Source organism: Pipistrellus kuhlii, unplaced genomic scaffold (genome assembly GCF_014108245.1).
Source record: "Pipistrellus kuhlii isolate mPipKuh1 unplaced genomic scaffold, mPipKuh1.p scaffold_m20_p_175, whole genome shotgun sequence".
In the NCBI taxonomy this organism is placed as follows: domain Eukaryota; kingdom Metazoa; phylum Chordata; class Mammalia; order Chiroptera; family Vespertilionidae; genus Pipistrellus; species Pipistrellus kuhlii.
The window spans coordinates 60,993-88,873 of NW_023425488.1; the positions used below are offsets into that span (position 1 = coordinate 60,993).

The 27,881-nt window shown below is 67.1% G+C and overlaps 1 protein-coding gene across 1 annotated transcript; it reads right to left on the bottom strand.

The window, feature by feature from the left end:
* Nucleotides 1–357: 357 nt before the first annotated feature.
* On the bottom strand, nt 358–27,881 carry MAP2K3 (mitogen-activated protein kinase kinase 3). The gene is made up of 12 exons (XM_036441596.2): nt 27,807–27,881; nt 11,429–11,495; nt 11,141–11,189; nt 9,553–9,666; nt 9,308–9,427; nt 8,030–8,146; nt 6,640–6,691; nt 5,515–5,642; nt 5,106–5,183; nt 2,646–2,785; nt 1,752–1,797; nt 358–1,298 (listed from the first exon to the last, which is right to left on the bottom strand). The coding sequence occupies exons 1-12, from the start codon at nt 27,853–27,855 to the stop codon at nt 1,215–1,217; spliced, it is 1,044 nt and encodes a 347-aa protein (XP_036297489.1). The 5' UTR covers nt 27,856–27,881; the 3' UTR covers nt 358–1,214.

A 27,881-nucleotide genomic window follows, 5' to 3' on the forward strand; every position in this document is an offset into this window, starting at 1 on the left:
ACCTTACTCAGTCCTCGGGCCTGCTTCTCACCAACCGGGGACACAGAGAGCCCAAGGCACTAACACCCACCCCCTGAGGGCGCAGCGGCCGTGCGGGCCCCGGGCGGCGCTGTCCCACCGCCGGGGTCAGGCCCGTGCCTGCTGCTCCACCGGCACCCAGCCCAGCCCGGGCCCCGGGCAGCCTCCCGACCACGGCCCGGCCCGGCCCGGGCCCCGGGCAGCCTCCCGCCCACGGCCCGGCCCGGCCCGGGCCCCGGGCAGCCTCCCGACCACGGCCCGACCCGGCCCGGGCTGGGGTCCTTCCGGGGCACAGGCCCCAGAGCGTGGGCTCGCCACAGGGAGTCTCACTCCGCCTCTGGACCTTTTTTTTTTTTTAATTAAAACAGCAAACAGGTAACTGCCCCAACCCATCAGGGACAGGACCCAGGACAGGCAGTCCTTTCTTGAAAAAAAGAAAAAAAGCATATTTGTATATGTGTGTATAGACACACACACACACACACACACACACACACACACTATTAAGCAAATCTACAGCCTGCCAGGCCAGCCTGAGGAGTGTCTGAGCAGGGACTGGAGGCCAACCTCCTGGACGCACCTGAGCAGAGGTGAGTCTTGGCTGCGGGCCCCCGGCGGCTCCACACCAGCAACACCACAACACCAGCAGCACAAACCCAGCCCAGCCCACAAAGCAGAGGGAAGAAGAGGATAAATTAAACAAAAAGTGAACAGACGCCCCTTGATGGGAGAGGAGGGGCAGGGCGCTGGGTCCTGGAGGCCCGGTGCAGGCTGGCGAGGGCTCCAGCAGCTGCGTCTCCGCAGGGCTCAGCAGGCTCACCCCGTCCGTACCCACACCACCAGCGCCACGTCCTGAGTCAAAGTGTGCGAAGTCCATTCAGTCAAGAAGTAAAAAAATATACAACTGATGGTACCCAGGCAGGCCCAGGCAGTGCACAGGTGCCGGCTGCCTTCTCTGTGAGCGGCGGCAGCATATGGGGGCATCCAGGTCCCCCCAAGTCCAGGGTCTCGGGGGCTGAAGACTTGGTGTCCTTGAAGCAGCAGGACAGAGAACTGGTAGGCCCATGGGAGCCGCGGGGAGCCCCAACAGTGTGATTGCTTGGCGCTTGGGACCAGGATGCCCACGGCCAGTGGCAGCAGCTCAGGGGTGTGGGCAAGCCTGGCCCCCGCGGAGGTCTCTGGGCTGTGGGGTCCTCCTACGAGTCCTCTCCCAGGATCTTCTTCACAAAAGCAGCGATGTCCGTCTTCTTGGTTTTGTGTAAGGTGAAGAAAGGGTGCTCCTGGTGGGACCGGACAAGGCGTGAGGAGATGCTCCCGCCGCCCACCCCATCTGGGCCGTGTGCCCGGCCTGGCAGACGCCCTCATTCTCCTGGGGTTCCGCCCAGAAAGCCCTCCCGGTTACGACAGCAGTCGACTGCCTCCTGGGCTCTCCACTAGGCATCCACCGGCCACAGCACATTCAACGTGGAAAGCCCACTCCATTGTAGGTCAGTCCTTATTCATCCTTCCAGGCCAATTCATATGCCACCCCTCCAAGAAGCCTTCCCTGATGCCTTCAGATAAAACAGCCCACCTGCCTCCCACCCGCCGCCTGTGGCCCTGCCTGTGTGCCCTCTGCAGGGCTGGGCGTGGGGCTGGTGCTGGAGGAAGGACGCAGGGCCAGCCCGAGGAGCTGCCTGCCGTGCGGGGCCGCCGCCCTCCCCGAGAGCCGCCAGCACTGTCCCCACACTCACCATCAGCTCCAGGTAGCTCATGCGCTCCGCGGGGTCCTTCCTCAAACTAGGAGAGAGCAGGGCAGGCTGGGGTCAGGCCGGCCGGCCTGCGGGAGGGGCCCAGCCCCTCAGGCCGGCCGCGCCCCGGAGCCTGGGCAGCGAGGGACACGTGCTCCGGGCGTGGGGCAGGAGCGGACTGCTCTGCGAGCTCCTGAGACCGGGGGCCCCCGGGCAGGCCTGACGGGCCACGTCCTCCGCCTCTGGGCGCTGGTTCTCCTCTCTACAGCTACCCAGGAAACCTCATGCTGCCGTGAGCGCTCCTACCCTTGGCGTCCTCTCTCGGGAGGGCATTCCCAGCAGGACAGGGAGCCGAGGGAAGGGCACCGGGGGATGTGACTGCGGCCCCTCGGTCCTCAGCCTTGTTTATTTTCTAACAAGAGAAGTACAGGCTGTGAGCTTTCCTCCGAGTCTCCACGCACAGCACTCAGACACTGGCATGCCATTTTCTCATTCCCGCTTCTGAACAGCTTGTAAATTCCTCTTTCGGAACTCCTCCATGGGCCAGAGCCCGTCGGGAGATTTCACTTGAACCTCCACGCAGCTTCCCCTGGTTGTGGACACGTCTTACCCCCGGGGGCAGACCGCGGCCACGCCTCTCGCACTGCTTCATACGGCTGCCGTGGCGGGCACGCGCAGCGTGGGAGAGTCCCAAACACCAGCAAAGCGCCTTCTTCCCACCGTGCCCGCCCCTAAAGCGCTCTGCCTTCTCTCCGCCTCCCCGGGTCTGTGCGGTCAGAGGCCCAATGTCACGTCCCTGGCTCAGCACTGCCTCAGTGCACGTGGCGTGGCGGGGCTCTGTGCTGGGGGAGGAGGTGCCGGCAGGGCAGCCGCTGCCCAGCCAGGCGCTGCACTCACCATTGGGCAGTGAAGTCCACAAACTCCGGAGAGAAGCGGTCCACCGGGAGCTGAGGGGATGGCTCTTCCACCACCTGCTTCAGCTGCTGGAAGGGGGTCCCCCAGGACTCGTAGGGGAACCGCAGGATGGCCATCTCTATCTGCAGGGAAGATGGGGTGCTGTCACCCTCTGCATCAGCAGCAGGGCAGGTGGCCGGGGCTGTGAGGCCCGGTCAAAGGTGAAAGCCAGGTAGAGCCAGCAGCTGCAGCTCCGACAGCCAGCAGCAAGGACGGCTCCTGGAGCAGGGCCCGGCCTGGGTGGGTGTGGCTCTGACCATCCTCAGGCACTCGAACAACCTGAACCGGACGATTTCACATGAAAACCCAGGAAAGCCCGCGGAGCTGCGGCCGGCACCTGTCTCTGAGGCAGCAGCTCGCTGTTCACAGGCCCCTGCCCCCAAACATCTCCCTCATTGCTCCCTACTGTCCCCTAACACCTCCCCTGCCGTCGAGCTGAGCAGCTGCTGATACAGAGGCGGCAGTGGAAGCCAAAGACACTCTTACCCACCTCCCCATGGCCGTGGAGGGGATGTGGGACCCAGGCCGCACTCAACCCTGCTTCCCAGCAACGCAGCCCAGGACTCTCAGCTGTGGAGTCTGCAGCCCTCCTCCATCGTCCCCCACTGCCCCGACCCAGCCACCCCCCGCAAGGCCCATCCCCCGCCTCCTCCTCCAGAAGCCTTCTCCTCTCCCCATCATGGGTTCTCCCTGACCCCCTGGACGTGTGGCCGCCGTAGGTCTGTCCACCCTGCTGGGCGTGGGCCTACGCTCCCTGCACGTGGCATCGGGCCCGCTCTGCACCCAGGCAGCCCTCCGCTCACGCCTCGCCTGCCTTAGCAGGAAGTCACCGTAGAACGCACTGGCCAGCTTATGACCAACTCTGCATTCAGTTTTCCCTGCCGAAGTGAAAACACCGATCAGCGTGAAACCGCACAGATGTCCCCGCGGCAGGCGTGACGCACAGCAGAGACCGCAACTCAAACGCACGCTCATGCTGGCAGGCAGCACCGAACAGCTCGCCGACTGCTCTGCGAAGAGCTTTCCCGTAAGGCTGACAGCCTTTTCCAGTGGAGACACACACCCCCAGAAATGAGGCTATGCACAGCGCAATGGGCGCGCGCGTGTGTGTGTGTTGCATTAAGGAAAATTGAAGGTGTCGCCTGTTCCTCCCTTTTGTCTGAAAAAATGACTTGCATTCTCAGTCACTGTGAACAGACACAGGTTGTAAAATTATAATCCTACAACGAGGAGGATTATGGCAACTGCAGCATCATTGAAATGTAAGACACCTCCAATGACCCTGACCTCTCTAGCCTCCCCCACCCCTGGCCCAGGCTCCCCGAGGCACCCCCGGCCCAGGCTCCCCCAGGCACCCCCGGCCCAGGCTCCCCCAGGCACCCCCGGCCCAGGCTCCCCCAGGCACCCCCGGCCCAGGCTCCCCCAGGCACCCCCGGCCCAGGCTCCCCCAGGCACCCCCGGCCCAGGCTCCCCCAGGCACCCCCGGCCCAGGCTCCCCCAGGCACCCCTGGCACAGGCTCCCCCAGGCACCCCCGGCCCAGGCTCCCCCAGGCACCCCTGGCCCAGGCTCCCCCAGGCACCCCTGGCCCAGGATCCCACCAGAGACTTTGCTGCTCTGCTCCTGTGCCCAGGCACGCTCCAACCCGCTCCCCTCTCTCCACACCCCGGCCCCTCTATCTGCCTGTGGACGGAAACTGCCCCCAACACCAGGAGCTGAGGCCTGAGGCAGAGAGTGCTCCTCCCGGCACGCAGGCCAGCAGGCCACCGGGCTGGCTCCTGCAGGCGAGGCCCCGAGCACTGGGTCTCAGCACAAGTCACCCGGCGGCATGCTGGATTCCTCCATCTCTGCCGCTCTGGGCCACCGGGCTCCCAAGAATAACGAGCTCACCGCGCCCACCCAGGAGGGGGCCAGGGCTCGACTGGACGGTTCTTACAAACAAGAGTCTCCTGGGCCAGTCCCTCGCCTCGACCTCAGGTGCAGCCTCCGGCTCAGCAAGGGCTGGGCACCCCCCAGCCCGGCCCCACAGCTCAGGATGGAGAGCCCGCCACCCCACCCCGCCCCCCATGGCCGCGCACCAGGACCCACGGGCAACGCGCTTCTTGCCGTGAAGACATCTTAGGGCCCTCTACGATTTTGCTTTTAAGATTGTTTGAGTGGCAGGCGCTCACTTAGTTTGGAATTGGCTGTGATTCCTCACAGCGACACGAGTCTGGGGACAGTCCCTGGGCACCGCTGTCCAGAGCTTCTGTGCAGGCGCCTCACCACCAGGGAGGGCCAACGCCACCACGGTCACTCCTGTCATTATACCGTCACTTGGGGCGCCTCAGGGAAGCCAGCACGTCTCCGGGGCCCCCACGCTCCCTGCGAATGTGCCCCCGCCAGCCCGCAGGCCCGGCCGATACCATGGTGATGCCGAGGCTCCAGACGTCCGACTTCACGTTGTAGCCCTTCTGGTTCAGCTCCGGGTTGATCCTCTCGGGCTGCGAGAAGGACCAGGGAGGCATAAACACCCTGCACAGGGGTGCCGAGCCCCCGGCCCCAAACTCCCCCGCCTCCCGGGACAGGTGAGGAAACTGAGGCCAGGGAGGGTCAGGGTCTCGTGGTGGAGGCCTAACCCTTGCCTCAAAGGTGCCCCCGACGGGGACTGAGAAGAGCACCTTCAGGACGCTGGAGGGGGCCTACACAGACCTGTCCTCCAAACGGGTGCTACAGAGCAGGACTGCTACCCGGGGGAGGCCCTGGGCAAGGGGGTGGCGGGCCACCTCAGGGCCAGAGGACCCCCGAGGCCCAGGAGGGGGCAGGGCTGCTCACCGCCATGTAGGGCTTGCAGCCGGCGTCCATCGTCTTGGCCACGGAATCCACCAAGTAGCCGCTGATGCCAAAGTCGCACATCTTCACGTGGCCCTCCTTGTTGATGAGGACGTTCGAAGGCTTCACGTCTGCAGGAACCGAAGGGCCACTCAGCCGGGCCCCAGCCGCCCGGGCAGACACCGCGGGACCAGGGAGCGCGGAGGGACCGAGGCTCCGGGAGGCGCTGCCACGCCCGGGCATCAGGGGACGACCGGTGGAGGACGGCTCCAGCCGCCGGCCCGAGTGAAAGGAAGCCGGGGCCTCGCTGTGCCCGGCGGCTAACACCAGGGGGCAGTCTGCAGGAACACGGCCCGCCCCGGGCCGGAGGCTGCACAGCGGGAAATCTCCAGCAAACGCACCCTCCCCCCAGGGGTCTGGGGAAGGCCAGAGCCGCCAAGGGGCTCAGCCTGGTGAACTCTGCACAAACCAGCCCAGCCTGGAAGAGCCATGAGAGGAGAAACCACAGCACCCAGCCTGGGGAGCTCGGACGGGACGTGAGGCCCAGGGAAAGAGGCCAGACAGAGGCACGGGTGTGGCGGCAACTGATAGGAAGTTCAAAAACAAGACAATCCAATCTGTGTGTGTGGGGGGGGGGGGGGGGCGACGAGGAGCACTGGGGGATGTGGGGTGCAGGGACCAGCCAGAAAGGGCCAAGGGAACTTTCCAGGACGGGGGAGGGGGGAGCATCCTGTCTCTTCCCAGGGTGGCGGACACATGGTATAAACTCTGAACAGACTCATGCAACAGCACTAGAGCTTCGTGTGTCACAATATGCAAACAACACTTCCAGACAAAGCCAGTCCGCAGCCGGCCGCCGGCCACAGCCCGCCTAGTCCTTGCTCAAAGCAAACCTGGGGGTAGGGGAGGTGGGTCACCGAAGGGCCGGTACTGGCTCTGGGTGGGTCCCAGGAAAATGGCTGGACATGTGAGCGGCCTCGCTGGGAAGAGCCTCACCACCAATCCAGCAGCACATCCCGCCTCCCCTCCCGGGCTCCGCTTGGAAACGAGAGGCCCCCTCCCAGGACGGGCTGAGACCACGCTCGAGGGGTTGGGGGGGCCCTTCCTGGGGGCCGCGGCGGCACTAACCTCGGTGAATGACGGACAGCTTGCTGTGCAGGTGCTCCAGGGCCCTCACTATCTGTGCGCAGGACAGAGAACAGAGCTGATGCGTGCACCAGCCAGGACAGCGCAGTAACCCCGCCCGCCTGTCACCCTTACTCACACCCCAGCCCTCATCAGCCCAGGCTCCCGCCACACCCAGCCTTAGCCCTGGACACCTGGCGTCTCTGGGACAGGCACCTGGCCTCCTGCTTGTCTCCCTCCCGGGCAAGTGGGCAGCGACTCAGCCCACAATCCCAGGAAATGATGTGCTGGAAGCCACTGCGGAGTCCTGGGCCTGTGACCCCCACGGCCACCCTGCCAGGCTCTTGGGTGAAACCCAGCCCGGCAGCCTCCCGGCTCCTTCCCCCACCCCCCAGACCTGGTCCCCTCAGCTCCCGGCTGGATGTGTTCTCAATAGGCCCAGATGCAGCCAGAGGGAACAGCACTGCCAGGCGCATTTCCTTGTCTGCTCTGCTGCCAGGACGCTCGAGCCCAGTGCTGCTTCCTCCTCGAGCTGTGCTCACCCTCAAAAGGTGGGGGTGGGTAAGAGGGTGAGGGATGAAGCAAGAAAGAAAAGACTCGGCGACAGAGACAGCATGTGGTGGCTGCCGGGGGGGGGGGGGGGGGGAGGAGGATACATAGTGATGAAGGAGACTTGACTTGAGGTGGTGAGCACAACACAACATACGGATGATGGGCTGCAGAACTGTGTGCCTGGGAGCTGTATAATTTTGTTTTTTATTTGTTTGTTTTTTTAAATATATTTTGTTGATTTTGTAGAGAGAGGAAGAGAGAGAGATAGAGAGTCAGGAACATCAATGAGAGAGTCATCCCCAGTAGGGGGTGTGCAAGAGGCAGCTGGGGATATGCCCGCAACCAAGGTACATGCCCTTGACCGGAATCGAACCCGGGACTCCTCAGTCCCCAAGCCTACACTCTAACTATTGAGCCAAACTGGTTTCGGCTAATTTTGTTAACTGTCGCCCTAATAAGCTCAATACAAATAAATAAGTAAATACATAAATGGGGGGAGGGCAAACTTTTGGATGCGACCCTTTCTCCCCCTTTCCCCAGCTTAGCGCCCCTCCCTGAGCTGCTGAGGAAGCTGTGAGTGCTAAGTCCTCTCAAATGGTCCTCGAGGCCCTGGAGCTCCAGCTCCGTGTCTCTGGGAGGAGGCTGCAGGGTCTCCTCAGCAAAGCTCTGGCCGAGTGGAGGTGCTGGGGCCCTGCAGTTGCCCAGGTTCAGGGCCACACTGGGGCGCAGCTCAGCCCAGAACACCACCACGAGACTGGGCCTTGTGCCTGCTGGGCCGGGCCGGGGCCCTGGCTATGCACCTGGAGCCCCCAGCGCCCCATCCCGCCCTGAAGCCACTTACAGACACAGCAATCTCCCCCAGGATGTCCTCGGGAATCACCAGGCCTTTCTCAAGCACCTTCCGGTAGAACTTGTCCAGGGACGTGTCCATGAGCTCCATGCAGATCCACACGTCTCCCTGGGCCAGGAGGCGGGGCCAGAGGTCAGCTCAGGCCCCGGCTGCCCTGGGCCAGGCCTCTGGCTGATCCACCAGCCTCCCCCAGCTCCTCCCATCCGCCTCCCTGAGCTTCCTGACCCGCACCTTCTCCACCTTCCTGGCGGCACAGCAGCCTCCCCGGGGCTCCCCTCTCTGATCCCTAAGTCCATGGTGATTTCCAGGAAGAAGTGACCAAACACTGGGTCCCTCCATCCAACAGTCACTTCTGGGATCTGGCCATGACCCAGCCCCACAAAGCCTCCGGTTCAGCCCTGTGGCCCTATCACACGGGGCACCCAGCTCTGACCCTGACACAGATCCCTCCTCCCCCGCGATGCCTGCCGTCCCCGCCTCCGCACCTTTCAGCACAACCTTCCTGAAGGAAGGTGGGGTGTGGCACTCCTCGGGGTTCCCACAGGCCCCCGGGCCCTGCCAGCTCTGACCCCCACACGGGGAGGCTGAGTGGCACGGCGGTGGAGCCTGGCCTGGCACACAGTGGGTCTGGACACTCCACCAGCTCAAGGGCCACTCGGTGCTCAGACAGTGAGGCTGGGCCAGGAGCCCGGCTCCCCTGAACCAGGCGGCAGCCGCCACTACCAACAAGAGCACCCAACCTAGGCTCCTGGCTCCGTCCACGTCCTCCCGGCTCCAAGGCCACACCCTGCTTCACCCAGTCCCGGCCCACCCCCACCCCCACCCCCACTGCTGCCCCACCCGGAGCCACCCTCAGCCAGGATGCTGCTCAGGCGGTGGTCACACCACCTGGTGGCACACGCACTGAACGCCAGGCCCTGGCCACACCATCTCATCCTGACCACCTTGTGAGGCGGGTGTGGTGACTGCTCTCATTTCATAGACAAGGAAACTGAGGAAGGAAGCAAAGACGGGCGTCTGGCTCCGAGGCCTGCGCTCTCCAGAGCCCTGCTCTCTGTCCCACAGGGAGGGAGGACCCGCTCACTCCTGCGCCCGGCGCCCGGCGCCCGGCACTCAGGGGCACTCAGCAAGTGGCTGCTGGGGCCCAGAATGACCACAGTGGCTTCGTTCAGGCTAGGGGGCGGGGGTGAGTGCGCCATGGAGGGAAGGCAGGGTGTCGGAGCTGCTGGCCCCAGCCTGGCACCCCGCCCCCACTCCTGCCAGGCCCACCTCTCGGAAGAGGGCCCCGTAGAAGGTAACGGTGTAGAAGCAGTCGACGGTGCGCATGTTCACATCCAAGTCCATGAGCAGGCGCTTCTGCTCCTGGGAGTTCACGGTGGCCCGGATCCGCTGCCACGAGAGGGCCGCAGGTGAGGGGCCGTGCGGCAGGAGGGCCCCAGCCTCAGCCCCCTCCTCAGCCACCTCCCAGGGGTCCTGTGGCCCAGTGCTCCCCGGCAGGGTGGGACCCCGCTGACCTTCACAGCCATGATGGTGCCGCTCTGGGCGTGCCGCACCTTCTCCACCACCCCGTAGGCTCCACGCCCCAGCTCCGCGATGGTCACCAGGTCATCGGCCTCCACCTCAAAGTTCTGGGGGAGCGGGAGAGAGAGAAGGTTGGTGGTCAAAAGCCAGGAGCGGCCCTGCCTCCTTCCATGGACACAGCCGGGGGAGCGGCAGGTCAGACCCGGATCCAAGTCCTGCACCAGCCCCTCCTGCAGTGCGACCGACCGGGACACGTCCTTCCCTCTGAGCACCACACCCAGGACAGGCTGTGACGCGCCCCGCAGGCACAGGGGACTCGGAAGGTAGACCGAGTTATTCAATCTGCTGAGTGCCTACTCTGTGCAAGTCCGTGGTAGGCACTGGAGACAGAGAGGCCAGCCTTGCCCTCCCAGGAAGCAGCGTGGCCGTGGCCATCTAGTCTCTCGAGCTCGCCCTCTGCGGGAGGCAGACCCAAAAGAAAGCAGCAAGTCGATGGACCGGACATCCAACAGTGCCGGTCAGGCGGGAGACAGCCTGAAGGAGCTGTCCGCAGGGAGAGGCCGCCGTAGTGAGCCACTGCCTGGAGCCCCGTGTCTCGTGGTCCGCGGGGTCCGAGCCAGGACCACAGTCCCTGCCCGGCCGTCGGTGCCTGTGGGAATGAGGTTCCAGGCGGCACCCAAGAGTCAGTCAGGGCTCTGCATGCCCCACACAGTCCCACGGGCGATGTGGGAAAAGACTCTGAGTGGAGAGGAGGCAGGCCACTGCCTTCCAAAGAGACCGTCAGAGCGAGGCTGGGCGCGGGCTCTGCTGGAGCCCACAGCACCTCTCCTGGCCCCACGGGTCAGCTCGGGGCCCCATGGGTCAGCTCGGGCCCTCGGGGTCAGCTCGGGCCCAGCTCGGCCCCACGGGGTCAGCTCGGGCCCCCTGGGTCAGCTCGGGCCCAGCTCGGGCCCCAGGGGTCAGCTCAGGCCCCGCGGGGTCAGCTCGGGGCCCCAGGGGTCAGCTCGGGGCCCCAGGGGTCAGCTCGGGGCCCGCGGGGTCAGCTCGGGCCCCACGGGTCAGCTCGGGCCCCGCGGGGTCAGCTCGGTGCCTGCGGGGTCAACTCGGGGCCCCAGGGGTCAGCTCGGGCCCCGCGGGGTCAGCTCGGGGCCCCAGGGGTCAGCTCAGGCCCCGCGAGGTCAGCTCGGGGCCCCACGGGTCAGCTCGGGCCCCGCGGGGTCAGCTCGGGCCCCGCGGGGTCAGCTCGGCCCCTGCGGGGTCAGCTCGGGGCCCGCGGGGTCAGCTCGGGCCCCACGGGTCAGCTCGGGCCCCGCGGGGTCAGCTTGGGCCCCGCGGGGTCAGCTCGGGCCCCGCGGGGTCAGCTCGGGCCCCGCGGGGTCAGCTCGGGGCCCTCAGGGTCAGCTCGGGGCCCACGGGTCAGCTCGGGCCCCGTGGGGTCAGCTCGGGCCCCGCGGGGTCAGCTCGGGGCCTGCGGGGTCAGCTCGGGGTCAGCTCGGGCCCCGCGGGGTCAGCTCGGGGCCCACAGGTCAGCTCGGGCCCCTTAGAGGAAAAAACGGAGCCCAGGCTGCAGCCAGCACCTACCCTGTCTCCAATGGTGATGAAGGTCCGGGAGTCCAGGTTCCTAGGGGGCCTTTAGGGAGAACACAGACCCCATGAGTCTCGGAGGCGGCACTCCTCAAGCCCCTCCCCCATGTGCCAGGTGCCTCCTGAGGCGGGAGAGGAGCACAGCCCGGACCCAGACGCCATGAGCCCCAGGCCCCGACCCCACAGGGGGCTCCGGGCTCTGCTGGCCACGACCCCTACTTGCCCCGTCCCCGGGGGCCCCGCAGGAGCACCCAGGCTGACCCGGGAGACGCGGAGCAGACTCACGTGGGGCTGGGCGCGGGCGGCTTGGACACACAGGCGATCCGCAAGTCCTTCTTCCTCTTGGCCTTTCCTGGAGGGGAAGAGGGAAGCGAGGCCGCTGAGGCGGCGTCCGAGGGACTGGGCCGTGGGAACCGCCTCCCGGTGCTGCCCGCTCGCAGCTCGCCACCCGCCGCTCGGAGCCTCAGTCTCCGCATCTGTCACGTCAGGGTGGCCGGGGGCCGGGCAGCAGAGCAGCTGGGGAGTCCTGGCTGCACCAGGGCCCTTTCCTCCTGCCCCTCAGGTGTGCCTTGGCTGCCCCTCAAAGGGACGCCCCGGAAGCCCAGTCTCCTTATTGGGGTGCCACACAGGCCTGAGCCTGCCCCGCGCCTTTCTCGCTCTCACCCTGCACAGGCTGACACCCCTGCCTCTCCCAACAGCCCAGTGTGGCGGGGCTGGCAGGCGGTCGCGGGAACCCTCCATGGGGCACTGCGGGCGGGGCTGGCAGGGCGGAGGGCACTTCCGCAGGAACCAAGATGGAGACTCCAGGGAGCCGGAGGGAGGGGAGGCCGCTGGGGCCACTGCCCTTGCTCCCCGACCCCCAGCCCCCGGCCCCCCGCCCCGGCCCCCAGCCCCCAACCCCCAGCCCCCCGCCCCAGCCCCCAGCCCCCGGCCCCCAGCCCCCAGCCCTCGGCCCCCCGCCCCGGCCCCCAGCCCCCGGCCCCCGGCCCCCCGGCCCGGCCCCCGGCCCCCCGCCCCCGGTCTCCCGCCCCGGCCCCCAGCCCCCGGCCCCCGGCCCCCCGCCCCAGCCCCCAGCCCCCGGCCCCCAGCCCCCAGTCCCCCGCCCCAGCCCCCAGCCCCCGGCCCCCAGCCCCCAGTCCCCCGCCCCGGTCCCCCGCCCCGGCCCCCGGCCCCCAGCCCCTGGCCCCCGGCCCCCCGCCCCGGCCCCCGGCCCCCCGGCCCCCGGCCCCCAGCCCCCGGTCCCCCGCCCCGGCCCCCGGCCCCCAGCCCCCAGTCCCCCGCCCCGGCCCCCGGCCCCCAGCCCCCGGTCCCCCGCCCCGGCCCCCCGGCCCCCCACCCCGGCCCCCAGCCTCCGGCCCAATCAGGAATGGGACCGGCTGTGGCTGCTGCTGGAAGAGCAGACAGCGCTGCCATCCGCCCTCAGCGCTTCTGAAGCACCAGGACCGGACGGCCTGTGGGGACGGCCTGTCTGTTCTGCGGGCGGTGGGCTGAGCACAGCCGTCTCCGCAGAGGCTCCCACAGGGACGCCCGATGCCAGGCCAAGAGCACGGGCTCTCTCTGCCCGAGCTCAGATCCCACCTGGGCTCCCAGGCCTCTGAGCCTTGCCCGTCCCCGTGCCCGTGAGCAGCACCGGCCCCGGCACCCAGCACCGGCCCCGGCACCCAGCACCGGCTCCGGGCACCCGTTCCCGTGAGCAGCACCGGCCCCGGCACCCAGCACCGGCCCCGGCACCCAGCACCACCCCAGGCACCCAGCACCGGCCCCGGCACCCGTGTCCGTGAGCAGCACCGGCCCAGGCACCCAGCACCGGCCCCGGCACCCAGCACCAGCACCAGCACCCGTGCCCGTGAGCAGCACCGGCCCCGGCACCCAGCACCGGCCCCGGCACCCAGCACCGGCCCCGGCACCCAGCACCGGCCCTGGCACCCGTGCCCGTGAGCAGCACCGGCCCCGGCACCCAGCACCGGCCCCGGGCACCCAGCACCGGCCCCGGCCACCCAGCACCGGCCCCGGCACCCAGCACCGGCCCCGGCACCCAGCACCACCCCAGGCACCCAGCACCGGCCCCGGCACCCAGCACCGGCCCTGGCACCCGTGTCCGTGAGCAGCACCGGCCCCGGCACCCAGCACCGGCCCCGGCACCCAGCACCGGCCCCGGCACCCGTGCCCGTGAGCAGCACCGGCCCTGGGCACCCAGCACCGGCCCCGGCACCCAGCACCGGCCCCGGCACCGGCCCCGGCCCCGGCCCCGGCACCGGCCCCGGCACCCAGCACCGGCCCCGGCACCCGTGCCCGTGAGCAGCACCGGCGGCAGCAGTGCTCACGGCACTGCCAGCTGCTCCCTGGTGCTGGGTGCACAGGCACCAGGCCCGACCCACACTGAGGGGCCGTCACCGTGTACAGGAGCCACAAAGGACAGTGTCGGGCTGAGTGGTGTCTGTCGCGTATGGCCCCACCGCCCTGAGGGAGATCTTAGCCCACTTTACTTGGGGAAACTGAGGCTCCAAGGTGCAGTCACTACGGTGAATCGGGTCTGTCTGGGAGGCGCTCCTGGAGGTGCTGAAGGGGGGAGGGCCCAGGCTGGAGGGGGGAGGGCCCAAGCTGAAAGGGGGGAGGGCCTGGGTTGGAGGGGGGAGGACCCAGGCTGGAGGGGGAGGGCCAGGCTGGAAGGGGGAGGACCGGGCTAGAGGGGGGGAGGGCCCGGGCTAGAAGGGGGAGGACTGGGCTGGAGGGGGGAGGACTGGACTGGAGGGGGGAAGGAGGACCGGGCTGAAGGGGGAGGACTGAGCTGGAGGGGGGAAGGAAGACCGGGCTGAAGGGGGAGGACTGGGCTGGAGGGGGGAGGACTGGACTGGAGGGGGGAGAACCGGGCTGAATGGGGGAGGACCGGGCTGAAGGAGGGAGGACTGGGCTGGAGGGGGAGGGCCTGTGCTGAAGGGTGGAGGGCCTGGGCTGGAGGGGGGAGGACCGGGCTGAAGGGGGAGGACCGGGCTGAAGGGGGGAGGACCGGGCTGAATGGGGGAGGACTAGGCTGAAGGGGGAGGGCCCAGGCTGAGGGGGGGAGGACCAGGCTGAATGGGGGAGGACCGGGCTGAAGGGGGAGGGCCCAGGCTGAAGGGGGGAGGACCGGGCTGAAGGGGGAGGGCCCAGGCGGAAGGGGGGAGGACCGGGCTGAAGGGGGGGGGCCCAGGCGGAAGGGGGGAGGACCGGGCTGAAGGGGGAGGGCCCAGGCTGGAGGAGGGAGGACCGGGTTGAAGGGGGGGAGGACCGGGCTGAATGGGGGAGGACTAGGCTGAAGGAGGAGGGCCCAGGCTGAGGGGGGGAGGACCAGGCTGAATGGGGGAGGACCGGGCTGAAGGGGGAGGGCCCAGGCTGAAGGGGGGAGGACCGGGCTGAAGGGGGAGGGCCCAGGCTGAAGGGGGGAGGACCGGGCTGAAGGGGGAGGGCCCAGGCTGAGGGGGGGAGGACCAGGCTGAATGGGGGAGGACCGGGCTGAAGGGGGAGGGCCCAGGCTGAAGGGGGAGGACCGGGCTGAAGGGGGGAGGACCGAGCTGAAGGGGGAGGGCCCAGGCTGAAGGGGGAGGACCGGGCTGAAGGGGGGAGGGAGGACCAGGCTAAAGGGAGGAGGACTGGGCTAAAGGGAGGAGGACCGGGCTGAATGGAGGAGGGAGGACGGGGCTGAAGGGGGAGGACCAGGCTGAAGGGGGGAGGACCAGGCTGAAGGGGGGAGGACCGGGCTGAAGGGGGAGGGCCCAGGCTGAAGGGGGAGGACCGGGCTGAAGGGGGGAGGGAGGACCGGGCTAAAGGGAGGAGGACTGGGCTGAAGGAGGAGGACCGGGCTGAATGGAGGAGGGAGGACGGGGCTGAAGGGGGAGGACCAGGCTGAAGGGGGGAGGACCAGGCTGAAGGGGGAGGACCAGGCTGAAGGGGGGGAGGGCCAAGCTGATGCGTATGGAGACCCAGCCAGGGTAGTGTGTGGAACGTGGCCTTGGGGTGTGGCAGCCCGAGGCTGACAGCGCGCGTCCCCTCTGCACCTCCGAGTCTGAGTGCAGGGAGGAGCTCAGAGACACCAGCCCCAGCAAGGCGGCTCCAGTGCAGGCTGGGCACTGGGTGTGGCACCCGCACGGGTCCTGTCAACGGGCACAGCCGCCGGTTAGTGCTCAGTAATGAGAACTAGTGAGGCTGGCTTCTTGGCATGAGGTCTTTGTAAAGAGCAAGTAAGACGTTTTATGTCCAAGTTAACCAACACGGGTCTGCTGGGCCTGCCGCCCGCCGGTCCTGCCCTCGCCTCGCACCTTCCCCGCCCCAGCCTGCAGCCGCCCCGCCAGGACCAGAGGTCCTGAGATGCGCGCCCCTCACCGAGCCTTGGTTTCCCAATGCATCCAGGAGCGCCCACACCGGCCAGGCCAGGGGCGTGAGGGGCGCCTGGAGGCACAAGGCACTGGCGAAGGGGCCTCCCGTCTGCTCCCCTCAGGCCCTGGGGGCAGAGGTGCTGTGAGCACACGGACGGGATGGAGGGGAGGGCACGGGGGCAGAGGTGCTGTGAGCACACGGACGGGGGGAGGGGAGGGCACGGGGGGTGGGGCAGAGGTGCAGTGAGCACACGGACGGGGGGAGGGGAGGGCACGGGGGGTGGGGCAGAGGTGCTGTGAGCACACGGACGGGGGGAGGGGAGGGCACGGGGGCAGAGGTGCAGTGAGCACACGGACGGGGCTCGGGGGGTGGGGCAGAGGTGCTGTGAGCACACGGACGGGGATCGAGGGAGGCATGGGGGGGGCAGAGGTGCTGTGAGCACACGGACGGGCGGAGGGGAGGGCTCGGGGGGTGGGGCAGAGGTGCTGTGAGCACACGGACGGGATGGAGGGGAGGGCACGGGGGGTGGGGCAGAGGTGCAGTGAGCACACGGACGGGGGGAGGGGAGGGCACGGGGGCAGAGGTGCAGTGAGCACACGGACGGGGGGAGGGGAGGGCACGGGGGGTGGGGCAGAGGTGCTGTGAGCACACGGATCGGCGGAGGGGAGGGCACGGGGGCAGAGGTGCTGTGAGCACACGGACGGGGGGAGGGGAGGGCACGGGGGGTGGGGCAGAGGTGCTGTGAGCACACGGATCGGCGGAGGGGAGGGCACGGGGGCAGAGGTGCTGTGAGCACACGGACGGGGGGAGGGGAGGGCTCGGGGGGTGGGGCAGAGGTGCTGTGAGCACACGGACGGGATGGAGGTGAGGGCACGGGGGGTGGGGCAGAGGTGCTGTGAGCACACGGACGGGATGGAGGGGAGGGCCCGGGGGGTGGGGCAGAGGTGCTGTGAGCACACGGATCGACGGAGGGGAGGGCTCGGTTGGTCCCTCTGGCCCTCCTGCCATCAGGGTCACCAGCTGCATCTGGAGGGACGCGGTCTCCCTGGGGCTTTGCCAGCAGCGGAGGGAGATGCCCCAGGCCACTCTTCGTCACGGACGTCAGCACTGCGCCCAGATGGCCGGGCCACCCAGGTGCGAGGCCACTGCGGCAACCGTCGCCACCACAAAAGTCACAGCCACCGCACACACGGCCAGCCGGAGCCCCCGGCGGCAGCTCCCACACGTGAGGAGAGGGCCTGGCCTCAGCCCCAGCCCCGCCGCCTGTCCGCCCCGCCGTCCCCTTCCACTCGCCGGTCCGGAACACGCCCGCCACCCTCTCCCCCAGCTCAGGGCCTGTGCACGTTCTGCTCCCTCCGCCTGGAGTGTTCTCCCCGACCCTCACCCGCCCCTCTCGGAGCGGCTGTCCGTGGCTCCGCCAGCCGGGGTGGCTCCCTGTGGCTTCCCGCCGGGCTCCTCCGCGGCCGCCATCACCCGCAGCGCGCCCCGCAGGCCTCGCCGCCACTGGCGATGGGGACAGGCCAGCCCCGGGCTGAGCACGGCCAGTGCCGTTATCGTGCCACGCCTCAGCAGCGCCTGCGCGTGGCAGATCAGATGGAACCATCTGGAAGCCACAGAGCCCAAGGCAGCGGCAGGCCCAGCCCAGAGGTCGCTCTAATGCTCGCAGCAGCAGGCCCCGAAGCGTCCCTGCGTCTGATGGCGGCTCGGAGCGGAGACGGACCGTCCACGTCTCTGGGGAGCCCGCCGGGCCTGCTGGCTTCGATGCCTGAGGGGCCCGGGCCAGGCCTGGGGCGCGCAGTGAACTCTGTGCCTCTCCCCGGCCCGTCCGGGCAGCCCTCCTCACGAGCCCTGCCGGGTCATGGCTCCCAGGCTCCTCCCCAGCCGTCTCCGCAGCTGGTCCTCTCGGAGGCCCACGCACCCGCTGCTGGGGCCGTGAGGCCGGGCCGGCGTGGCTCGGTGCACGGCTGTGCTCCTGGGCTCTGACAAGCCAGAGCCCACGCCCAGCATCTGGCGTTCACCCCCACCCGCTGCCGCCAGCACACCAGCTCCCGGTCAGGTGCTCAGAGCCCCCGGGCGTGGTGAGGGGGACACGGAGGCTGGAGCCCTCCATGGCCTCCCTCCCTCCGCAGCACTGGGAGCCTCGGGGCCACCCCAGTCAGGCGGCAAGGACAGGCCTGTCACTCAGGCCACAGCCAGGGGATCCCCAGCGCTGCAGGCCCTTACCCCGAGACCTGGGAGGGTGGAAGGCTCTCCCCCTCACTCACCTACATGCCAGGCCTGGCACCTGCCAGGCACCAGCTGTACCCCAGCAACAGGGGAGCAGCGGGCAAGACTGTGGAGAATGCTCAACCCCAGGCCTGGCCTTCCCTCATCCCTCCACTTTCTCATGGGCAAAGCGCCTGATGAGGATTCTCTCTGCCCACCTCACGGCACCTGACTGCTCTGCCTCAACGCCCGGGCTACGCTCCAATCACAGGCACGCATCAGTGTCTGAGGACATTCTGTGCCACACGTGGGGTGCTACTGGCATCCGGTGGGTAGAGGCCAAAGATGCTCTTTCACAACACACAACGCACACCCAGGCCCCACCACCGAGAATAAATCCAGCCCAAAACAGCCAGCCACACCCAGGCTGTGTGCTCAGTGGTTAGCGCATCTGCCTGAGCCCAGAGGGTCATGGGTTTGATTCCCAGTCAAGAGCACAGGTTGCAGGTTCGACCCCCCGGCCCAGTCAGGGCACATGCAGGAAGCAGCCGATCTATGTGTCTCTCTCACATTGATGTATCTCTTTCTCTCTCCCTCTCACCTCTCTCCAGAGATCAATGGAAAAAAGACCCTCGGATGAGATTAAAAGAAAACAAACAGCTGACCACAAAGAACGGACTAACAAGCGAAGCAGGTTCTGTAACCTTCGCACAGAACCCCAAACACGCCGTGTGCTCTGAGAGCAGGAAGTGGGCCGAGGCATCTGGGGGGCTCCTGGAGGCGAGATCGGAGCCGAGGCTGACGTGGGGAGAAGACAACTGTGGGAGCTCCACCCTTCCTGATGCCGCGCCTTTAACACATTCCTCATGCTGTGGTGACCCAGCCATAACATTATTTTCGTTGCTACTTCGTAACTGTAACTTTGCTCCCGTCATGAGTGGTAATGTAAGTGTCTGTGTTTTCCGATGGCCTTAGGGGCCCTCCTAGCGGCCCTCACCCTGTGGGTGGCGACACTAGAAAGGGTATTAAAGGGCCAGGGCACTGAAACGTTGAGAACCACTGGTCTAGAGCAGAGCGGTCTGGGCACAGGGCGGGGCAGGGAGGAGGGGGCATGGGCCTGTGGAGCCCAGCGGGAGCCGGAGGTGCCCCAAGGGGCCGGAGGGTCTGAGGGCTCACAGGTCACCACCAGAGGGAGCTCAGCACCATCCAAGGTTCCAGAAACCCCACTCCAAGGACCTAATCCCACGTCACAACTTCCATAGACAGAAAGAATAAAGAGCCACCAGCATTTGGTGAGACCTACTGTGCGCCAGACCTGTGCTGAGCATGGAATCCCATCCCATCCGATCCCTTCAGCAGCCCAGAGGCAGGGACCGGAGCTCTCCGTTCTGCCGATGAGGACCCTGAGGCCCAGGATTACTCAGCCAGAGACTGGCAGGGTCTGTGGGCCCTCGGCAGACCGGCGGGCAGCACCCTCCGTGCGTGGGGGGAGCAGGAGCAGAAGGTGGAGAGCAGATGGGTGAAAGGGAGAGGCGCTGGTCTCCGCAGAGGGGTCCAGGAACAGCACAAAGCTGTCTGTCTGTGCCCTTGAGATTCCTAACCACATGCAGCCCAGCCACTGAAACATAACTTAGATAAAATATTAAGAACACCAGAAAGCCTGTCTCCCCTCGTCCTGGGCTGCTGCAGGCCCACCCAGCTTGGGACGCGAGCCTGCGGGGCAGCCGGACCTCCTGGTGTCCCTCTCTGGCTCCAGCAGCAGGGCCTGCCCGGAACCGGACAGTGCCACAGACAATGTCTAGTGCAGACACTGGAGAGGCCAGGGTCACCCCCAAGGCCTGGAACACAGGTCCTGGCTCCTGGGGCCGTCAGACCCCGGCTCCCTGAACGGCAGCTGTGGCACGCATGTCAGTCCGGCCAAGGCGGACAGGAAGTGAGTGAGGCAGGAAGGGCTTTGGCATCAGGAGTCTGAGCCGTGGCATGACCTCAAACCCCTCCCTGAGCCTCCCTGGACATCATGGTGAGTGCAATAGCCTTGACCCCAGGAGAGAACGAGCGTAAGTCAGGGCCTCTGAAGACAGACTGATGTCCCTTCAGGTAAGTCACCCCCCACTCCAGGCCAGTGTACTCGTAAAACTCTGGCCAGTGTAGCTCAGTGGTTAGAAGCGTCAGCCTGTACACCGAAGGGTCTCAGGTCTGATTGCTGGCCGAGGGCATGTACCTGGATTACAGGTTCAATCCCCAGCCCTGGTCAGGGCGTGTCTGGGAAGCAACCAATCGATGTGTCTTCCACAGCAATGTTTCTCTTTCTCTGTCCTCCCCGTCCTTCCCCTCTACTCTCTCTAAAAATCAATAAGAAGAATATCCTCAGGTGAGGGTTAACCAAAACTAAAAAATAACAAACTCAGTGACACCGGGGAAGGCACTCCCACGCTGCAGGGTGACGCGAGGCGGAGATCCTGCCTGTGGAACGCGGCACCGACAGGCCGGCCACTGGCCTCGGCCGAAGGCCTCGGCCTGGAGGTGAACCCTCAGGCCGCAGGGGCCCCGGGCAGGTGGGCCTCCCGCCAGGCTCCAGGGGCTGTGACTGGAGGGGCGTTCCCCGAGGGACCCCAGCCCTCTGGCCCCGGGAGGCTTCCGGCGCTCGGGCTCCTGGGAGAGGCCACAGGTCCCCACGGCCGTGACAGCCGAGCGGCCAGGCCCCGGCGTAAGTGCCTTTCCGAACTAGCACATGCATTCTTGGTTGTATTACCGTCAGGAGCAACACAAAACCTTACCCACAGGCGACGGAGAGACACCCGGGAAGGGGCCCTGGTGGTAAAGCCCATCTGCAGCGGAGGTGCAGGTGAAGAGTCCCTGGCTGGCAGGTCTCCGCCTTCTCCCCTGCGGCAGCAGCCGGAGTGGGCGTTCCATGCCCCGCGGCCACGGGAGAACAGCGAGGCTGCTCGGGGGTCACAGGGAGCCGGGACACGGGGGATCGAGAACCAGCACCCCCCCAGGAGTCCTTCCAGACTCACCTATCAAAGGCCCAACCACATCGCCACAGGCCCTGCCCCCGGCGACCTCGGACGGACAAGCTGAGGCCGTGGCCGGAGGGCATGGTGACCGGCCAGGTCACAGAGGGAGAGGCAGGAACAGACTCCGGCCACCCAGGACGTCACGGCGCAGTCCTGTCCAGGACCAGCAGCACTGCTTCCTGTGCAGCCAGCTCCCCGCTCCCCGCTGCGCCCCCAGTGCCAACCCCGCCCTGCGCCGGTCCGCGGCAGGCACTCCACCCCTGGCTAAGGCAACCCTCCGCGGCCGGCCGGGGCCCTCCGCCGCCGGGACCCTCCGCAGCCGGGACCCTCCGCCGCCGGGCCGGGGCCCTCCGCAGCCGGGCCAGGGCCCTCCGCCGCCGGGCCGGGGCCCTCCGCGGCCGGGACCCTCCGCCGCCGGGCCGGGGCCCTCTGCGGCCGGGGCCCTCCGCCGCCGGGCCGGGGCCCTCCGCGGCCGGGACCCTCCGCCGCCGGGCCAGGGCCCTCCGCGGCCGGGGCCCTCCGCCGCCGGGCCGGGGCCCTCCACGGCCGGGACCCTCCGCGGCCGGGCCGGGGCCCTCCGCGGCCGGGCCGGGGCCCTCCGCGGCCGGGGCCCTCCGCCGCCGGGGCCCTCCGCGGCCGGGCCGGGACCCTCCACGGCCGGGACCCTCCGCGGCCGGGCCGGGGCCCTCCGCAGCCGGCCGGGACCCTCCACAGCCGGCCGGGACCCTCCGCGGCCGGGCCGGGGCCCACAGGGACGCGGAGACAGTCAGGCTTCCGGCATGACGGGGCAAACACTCACGTTCGTAACTCTGAGCCACTGAGCCATCATGCCGAGCAGTTTCAGTCCCGGTGTCCTGCCTGTGAGGCAGGGAGGACACTGCGGCCACCGGGCTCCTGAGGAAGAGGCAGACCAAGCCCACTGGCTGGTGGACTAGCCCCCACCACCACCTAGCAGGGCGGCCCCCAGAGTCCTGCAGAAGGAGCTGAGGTGCCACACACGGGCGAGCGCTCGTGTGACATGATGGCGGCGAGCACCTGTGATTGGCTCCGGCGTGTTTTGTCAGTTTGGCTCAAACAATCTCATGAAATTTCATGGAGGTTCGGCTGCCCCGCACACTGACATTTGCTTGGCAGAGGAGACGGGCGCAGCAGCCCGCCTGGGCCCACCCTGCAGCCCAGGACCTGGTGGGTACAGGCAAGGGCGCTGGGCACCGCCGCTCCCGGCTCCCGGCTCCCGCTCCGCACCAGGTGAACAGCGTGGCTGAGCCTTTGTCAGAAGCCCGCTGCCTTGCTCGAAGCAGCAGGCCGTGGCTTTATCTGAGCTGTTCTTAGAGAATCCTCCAGAGATGAGGGCTGAGATAACCGGGGGAAGGGAAATGGGCGGCTGCTTTAAATGGAGGCTCTTTAACTAGAATGTTTACCGAGAGCGAGTGAGCGACATCTTTGCTGGTTCAACGAGAGAGCGCGCGCGCTCTCTCTCTCTCTCTCTCTCTCTCTCTCTCTCTTAATATATTTTATTGATTTTTTACAGAGAGGAAGAGAGGGATAGAGAGTTAGAAACATCAATGAGAGAGAATCATCGATCAGCTGCCTCTTGCACACCCCCTACTGGGGATGAACCCACAACCAAGGTCCATGCCCTTGACCGGAATCGAACCCAGGACCTTTCAGTCCGCAGGCCAACGCTCTAGCCACTGAGCCAAACTGGTTTCGGTGAGAGTGAGCTCTCTTTAGCTCCGAGAGAGAGGTCCCCGGCAGAGGACCCACGGGGGTGGTGACAGTGCTGGGGCCCTGCTTCTGGGGTGTGGCCCTGGGCCAGGAGGTGTCTGGGCGGCCCCAGAGGAGCCGGGAGGAGCCGGGAAGGTCAGGGAGCCCTGGGACGGGGTCACACGAAGAGGAGCTGGGCCTTGGGAAGCACCGAGGCCCGGGCAGCAGGCACGCTCATGGCCCTGCCTGGGTCCCGGTGACGGAGAATCTGTGGGCTCGTCCGGAGATGTGCATGTGAGGCTGGCTCTCCCTAGAGGTGTGTGTAGACTCTCCAGGTCTCAGAATTGACACAGAACCATGTCTCCCCCTGGGCAAGGCCCCCGACAGGGAGCCTCCCGTAGCACTGAGGCGGCTGAGCAGAGGGACCTTGATGCTTCTATGTTGCACGCACAACTAGAAAAAGTCAGCCATACATCAGACAGAATGAATGAAAAGAAACTATAGACTGTCTCACCTAAACAGACCTCTTTTAACTTAGAGTGAAACTATAAAAAAGAATTTACCAAAAGAGAGGGAGATACCTAAAGCAATTAAATAAATGAATCAACCTGTGTCTTTTAGGTGTCAACCCAATGCTTAGAGGTATTATATTAACAATGGCTGTTCTTACTTCATTTGGAACTGAACTGGCCAAGGACAGATACAAATTGAGAGCTTCTCTGCTCTGTCTGTGTGTGCCTACACACGTGTGCGGGGAACACGAAGCACTTTGTGCATCCGTGTGACACTGCTCTGACTCTCAGGAAAGATCCATGAACTCACATGCTTTTCAGGTTCATGCGACCTGAGATTAATCCTTAGGAAATAAAGCTAGCTTCAGTCTGCTGGTTCAAGTAAAAGACACATGTCTCTCTAGGCCTGAATTTTACCAAAATGAGTCCATGTTAACAACTGACTTTGGTGTCTATGAAATATGCTTCTCAAGGTCAAGTGATAAAACAACAACGAATCGCCAGACCATGGGGAACCCAGGCGCCGCTGGTGCTGCCCGCTGCCGGCTCCCTCCTCCGATGTCGCATTCCCCTCGCATCTGCGGGACGTGGAGCAGGAAGGACGATGGCGGACGCTCCTCTGAGGACACCCGCACACTGCCAGGTGTGACAGAGGCCCTTCCAGAAAATGCCACGTGGGTAGCTGCCTCGGCTCAGCGCGCACAGGACAGAAAGACGGACACAGGGGCCGCCGGCGGCTGACTCCGGCACCTCCCCCCGTGGACGCCGGCCCTCGCCTCCGCCAGCCACAACGTCAGGCTCCTGGCAGGTGAGACGCCGCGGACTTCGCAGGTGGACAGCCCACCACATCGCCAAGGCGGACGCCTGTGGCTCGGCACTGACCCCACCCGCGCTGGGCCTCCCCGCCTGTGTGCCAACCAGATGAGTCCTCTGGGCTTTTCTACAGAGTCCAGCCGCTCATGAGGGCTGGGCACGTGTCAGTGTGCACCGGACGCCACACCAGGAGGAGGAGACGGAAGGCAGGGCAGGGACAGGATCCTCACGGAGAGAAAGGGCGGCCCGTGGAGCTCTTGCTCTGGGTTTGTTGCTGGGCTTTGCGATGAGGCCCTGAGGCCCGAGATGCCTTCACTCAACTCGCACCCCACGCTCAGTGTTGCCCCACCCCCTGGTCAACAAGGCGGGGCCGGTACCGCCACTTCCTGGGGTGAGCTCCCAGCGCTGAGAGGGGTCCCGGTGTGTCCTGGTGCTGCCCAGCGCTTCCTCTGGGGCCGCCTGAGCCCCGGGCCGTGGCCTGGCTCTCGGACCACCATTCCCAGCACCCACTGCTCCCCGGCCGAGAGCGCTCTGTGAGAGTCGAGGCTCCGCGCTCACCCCGCATTCCCTCCGCTGGCACCATGCCTGGCACCAGGGATGTTCTGCCAGATGCGTGGCCAGCCCCGGCGGCTGCTGTCCTCCGGAGCCCCCTGCCCCTCCCAGCCATGCTCCGGGAGAGGCAGGCCTATGCACCCAGTGCTCTCTGCTCCCGGGGCTTCCCAGGAAGACCAGGCGGCAGTGGGAGCCCCAGCACCAGCCTGGGGACCAGTGCGAAAGAGCCTGGTCCGCTCTGGCTGGCACTGCAGGCCCCTGCACCCTGACCATCCACAGGTCACCGGCTTCCAAGTCCATCATCAAAAGGCCCGGGGGCCTGTGGATTCGCCCACCAACAAGCGCCTGCAATAACAAAATCACAGCAGACGCCTTTCTGTGACCGGCAATGTGGGTCCTGATTGCCACCCCGCAAGGGAGGTCCTTCCCCCTTTACAGAGAGGAGACTGGGGTCACAGAGGCCAGTGAGGAAGGCAGGAAGCAATGGGACAACCCGAATTGGAAGCACAGGCTCATTCTTGCCCCCTGAGCTCGGCTCTGCCCGATGTCCAGGCTCTTCGCAGGGAGAGGACGGCCTGCTGTGCCCCGTGCTGGACACTCAGCAAGAGGAAAGTGAGTGTCTGCAGCCAGCTGTGTGGCTGCCAGCAGGACAGGAGGCGGGTCCCCATTCCCATTCTGCAGGGTGGGCCACCCCGGGGACTGAAGCCCCTGGCAGAGGGCAGTGAGTGGGCTGGACACTGCGTGTCCCGCGCCCGCAGTGCGGGGCTGAGCTGGCTCTGGCTGCAGCACGTCCACCTCTCCACACCTGTCTGCCGGCTCAGGCCGCCCGCACGCCGGCTCCTCAGCCTGAGAGCCCGGGCGCACCACCTCCCGCTCCGCTGGCCTCACGGAGGTTCCGGGCGGGGCTGGCACGGGGCCAGGAGGAGTGGGTCCCTGCCCAGCCTGAGGTCCGAGAAGGGAGCCACCCCCTTGCCCAGCTCAGAGCCAGCAGCTGGCCTGCGAGGCTGGCTCAGTCTCCTTTTTACCCACCAGACGGCAGCAGCCAGCAGGATGGCATGCCCGGCAGGTGAGTCAGTGCCCAGTGCCCGCTGACTCACCCACCGGAAGCCTCTGTGGCCCTGGCTCTGTCCCCACAGGCAGCTGGGAACTTTGCTCCCTCAGGCCGCGGGCCAGGCGGAGAGTTTCCTGTGCGTCACACCAGGGCGGAGGAAGTCCCCCGTGCCACCTCCGTCTTCCCAACGCTGGAAGGGGCACTGCGGGGGCAAAGGCCCAGCACACAGGCAGGACAGACACGCAGCGGGAGCAGGCGGGCACGGGCACAGAGGTCAACCACCAAGGCCTGGCGGGGCCTCACGGCGGGGGGCGGGGGGCAGGACTGTGGGCCACCAAGGACACAGTAACTGAGGCAGCGAATCAGGACCACACAGACCGACCTGCTCCTGCGCTGGCCCGGTGCCAGGGCCTCTGGCTTCGGCCTCTCCCCGTTGGGGGCACGCAGGAGGAGGAGGCAGGGCGCCCCAGACAGGCTCAGAGGAGACTGGCTCAGAGGCAGTTCCCGCAGGCCAAGGCGGCCACACCGGCCACACGGGTACCGCTCAGCCCCTTTGAGGAGCCGAGCCGGGGGCACCACGTGGGGCCCTGTGCCGGGTGAGGAGCCCCCGCCCCAGCTGGCCTCGTGCTGCCGTCTGTCCAGTGGGCGGGGCGGGTGCCCAGAAGAGGCACCGCCCAGGCTCAGCCCCGCGGGTGGGCATGGCCTGCGGAGGCACCGCGGGACCCGGGATGACGGGGTGAGCGGAGTCACCCCGCTCAGCTCAGCACCCAGCACAGGAGGAGAGGGGCCTGGGGGCCTCTGGAGAAGGCAGAGCCCACGCTCCACCTGTCACCACTGGACCTCAGCCCGGCCTGAGCCAGTCTCCTGGCCTGTCTCGGGGCCATGAGGGCGAATGAGAGCCTGATGCTGGGGGAGCTCGGGGAAGGGGCCGTGAGGATGTCGGTGAGGGGCATGTAGCGTCCCTCCACATCCTTCCACAGACCCCAAAAGGGCTGGCAAGGCCCTGGCCTGGGGGTCTTCCCTCTCCCCCACCCAGCATCCTCTGTGACCTGAGCTCACACGCTGAACCCTCTGCACACCTCGGGAGGCGCAGGCCGGGCTGAGGCGGCACAGGCAGGGACCCGCTGCCTCCTCACGCTCTCCCCTCGCAGCCTGCACGCAGACGCCCATCCACCACGCGTCCCCTGCGGGCAGACCCGCGGGGCCGCCAGCACACTCCGCTCCCAACCGCTTCCCCTGCCACAAAGCACTGTCCGGAGGCAGGACTGTCCTGAGCCGTCCTGGCCAGGCCAGACCGGCCCGCGCTGGGCAAGTGCCCGGCTCTCCGGTGGCTTCCGGCTTCCCGGATCCCAATCCCACACGGTCTGCAGCGCAAGGCCCTCCCCGCCACCACCCGAGTGCCTCCGGAGTTACTCACGGAGGTTGGGCAATGGTCAGGGCTCTGACTCCGTTTATGTAAGAGGCAATTACCCTGCTCCCGGCCACACAGCCCCTCCCCGGACTCCCGCACCCTCCCCGGCCCGGCCCCTCCGGGGAGGAGGTGAGAGCCCCACGCAGAGGCCCACCAGTGCCAGTGGCTCCGCCTCCCCACCTGCAACTCTGCAGCTCAACCCAAGCAGAGGCAAGGCTGGCCCCACAGGCTGAGCCCTTTCTAGAAAAGGGAAAAAGGTCACAATGATATCAGGACAGCACTGAGTACCACGCCGGGGCCTCCCACCCCCTCTTGCTTAAACGTGTTAGCATTCCCCATGTCACAGGATACTCAGAGTACAGGGAAGGGAGGTGTGGTAGCGCCTGTTTTACAGAGAAGGAAACTGAGGCCCAGTGACACTCCGGCTGCTGGAGGGAGGCAGCCCACTGATACAGCTACGTCCAGTTTGGAAATCTCCCACACAACCCGGCCATGAGACACCCACATGCCAAAAACAGATTTTCCTCTTCCCGCAAAAAAATCCCCTTTCACCCCCCAGCCCCCACACACACATGACAAATCCTGCTGCCGGCAGTCGCCACCTCCCAAAACTTTCCAGGAAGCCGCTCCTGGGGCAGAGAAGAGCAAGCCCACTGCCCAGCCGGACGCAGGGGCTGGCCTGCGGCGGCCAGCTCGGGTCCGGGGACGGGGTGGGGGAGCTCCCGGGCAGGGAAGCTGCGCGCGAGGAGGGGTTGTGGTCCGGGCGGAGGGGGCGGGCGTCTCCCAGGACGCAAGATGCCGGCGGGCAGAGGCCGGCTCCGGCCGGAGGGCGGCGGGCAGCACTGGGGGGCGGGCGGCGCAGGGCGGCGAGGTCCCCAGCAGGAGCCCCGCTGGGCCCGGGGCCGGCCGCTCCGCCTGAAGGAGGACGGGGTGACGTTCGGCGGGAGGGGGCGATCCAGCGGAGCCTGGCCGGGGTGCAGAACCCGGGCCTGAACCGGGGTGAGGGAGGCCGGGCCGTGGGCCGGGCGCCCGGGGCGCCTACCTTTGGCGGGGGGCGCGCCGGCGGGCGGGCTCGGCGCGGGCGACTCCATGGCGCGGCCGGCGGGGCTAGAACCGA

Excerpts from the sequence above, each read along its gene's own strand:
- MAP2K3 (XM_036441596.2), bottom strand. The coding sequence starts at position 27,855 with ATGGAGTCGCCCGCGCCGAGCCCGCCCGCCGGCGCGCCCCCCGCCAAA. Across the intron at positions 9,428-9,552 it reads GCACCATCATGGCTGTGAAG|CGGATCCGGGCCACCGTGAA; the intron begins GTCAGCGGGGTC and ends CTCTCGTGGCAG. Across the intron at positions 5,184-5,514 it reads GCTGCAAGCCCTACATGGCG|CCCGAGAGGATCAACCCGGA; the intron begins GTGAGCAGCCCT and ends TCCTTCTCGCAG.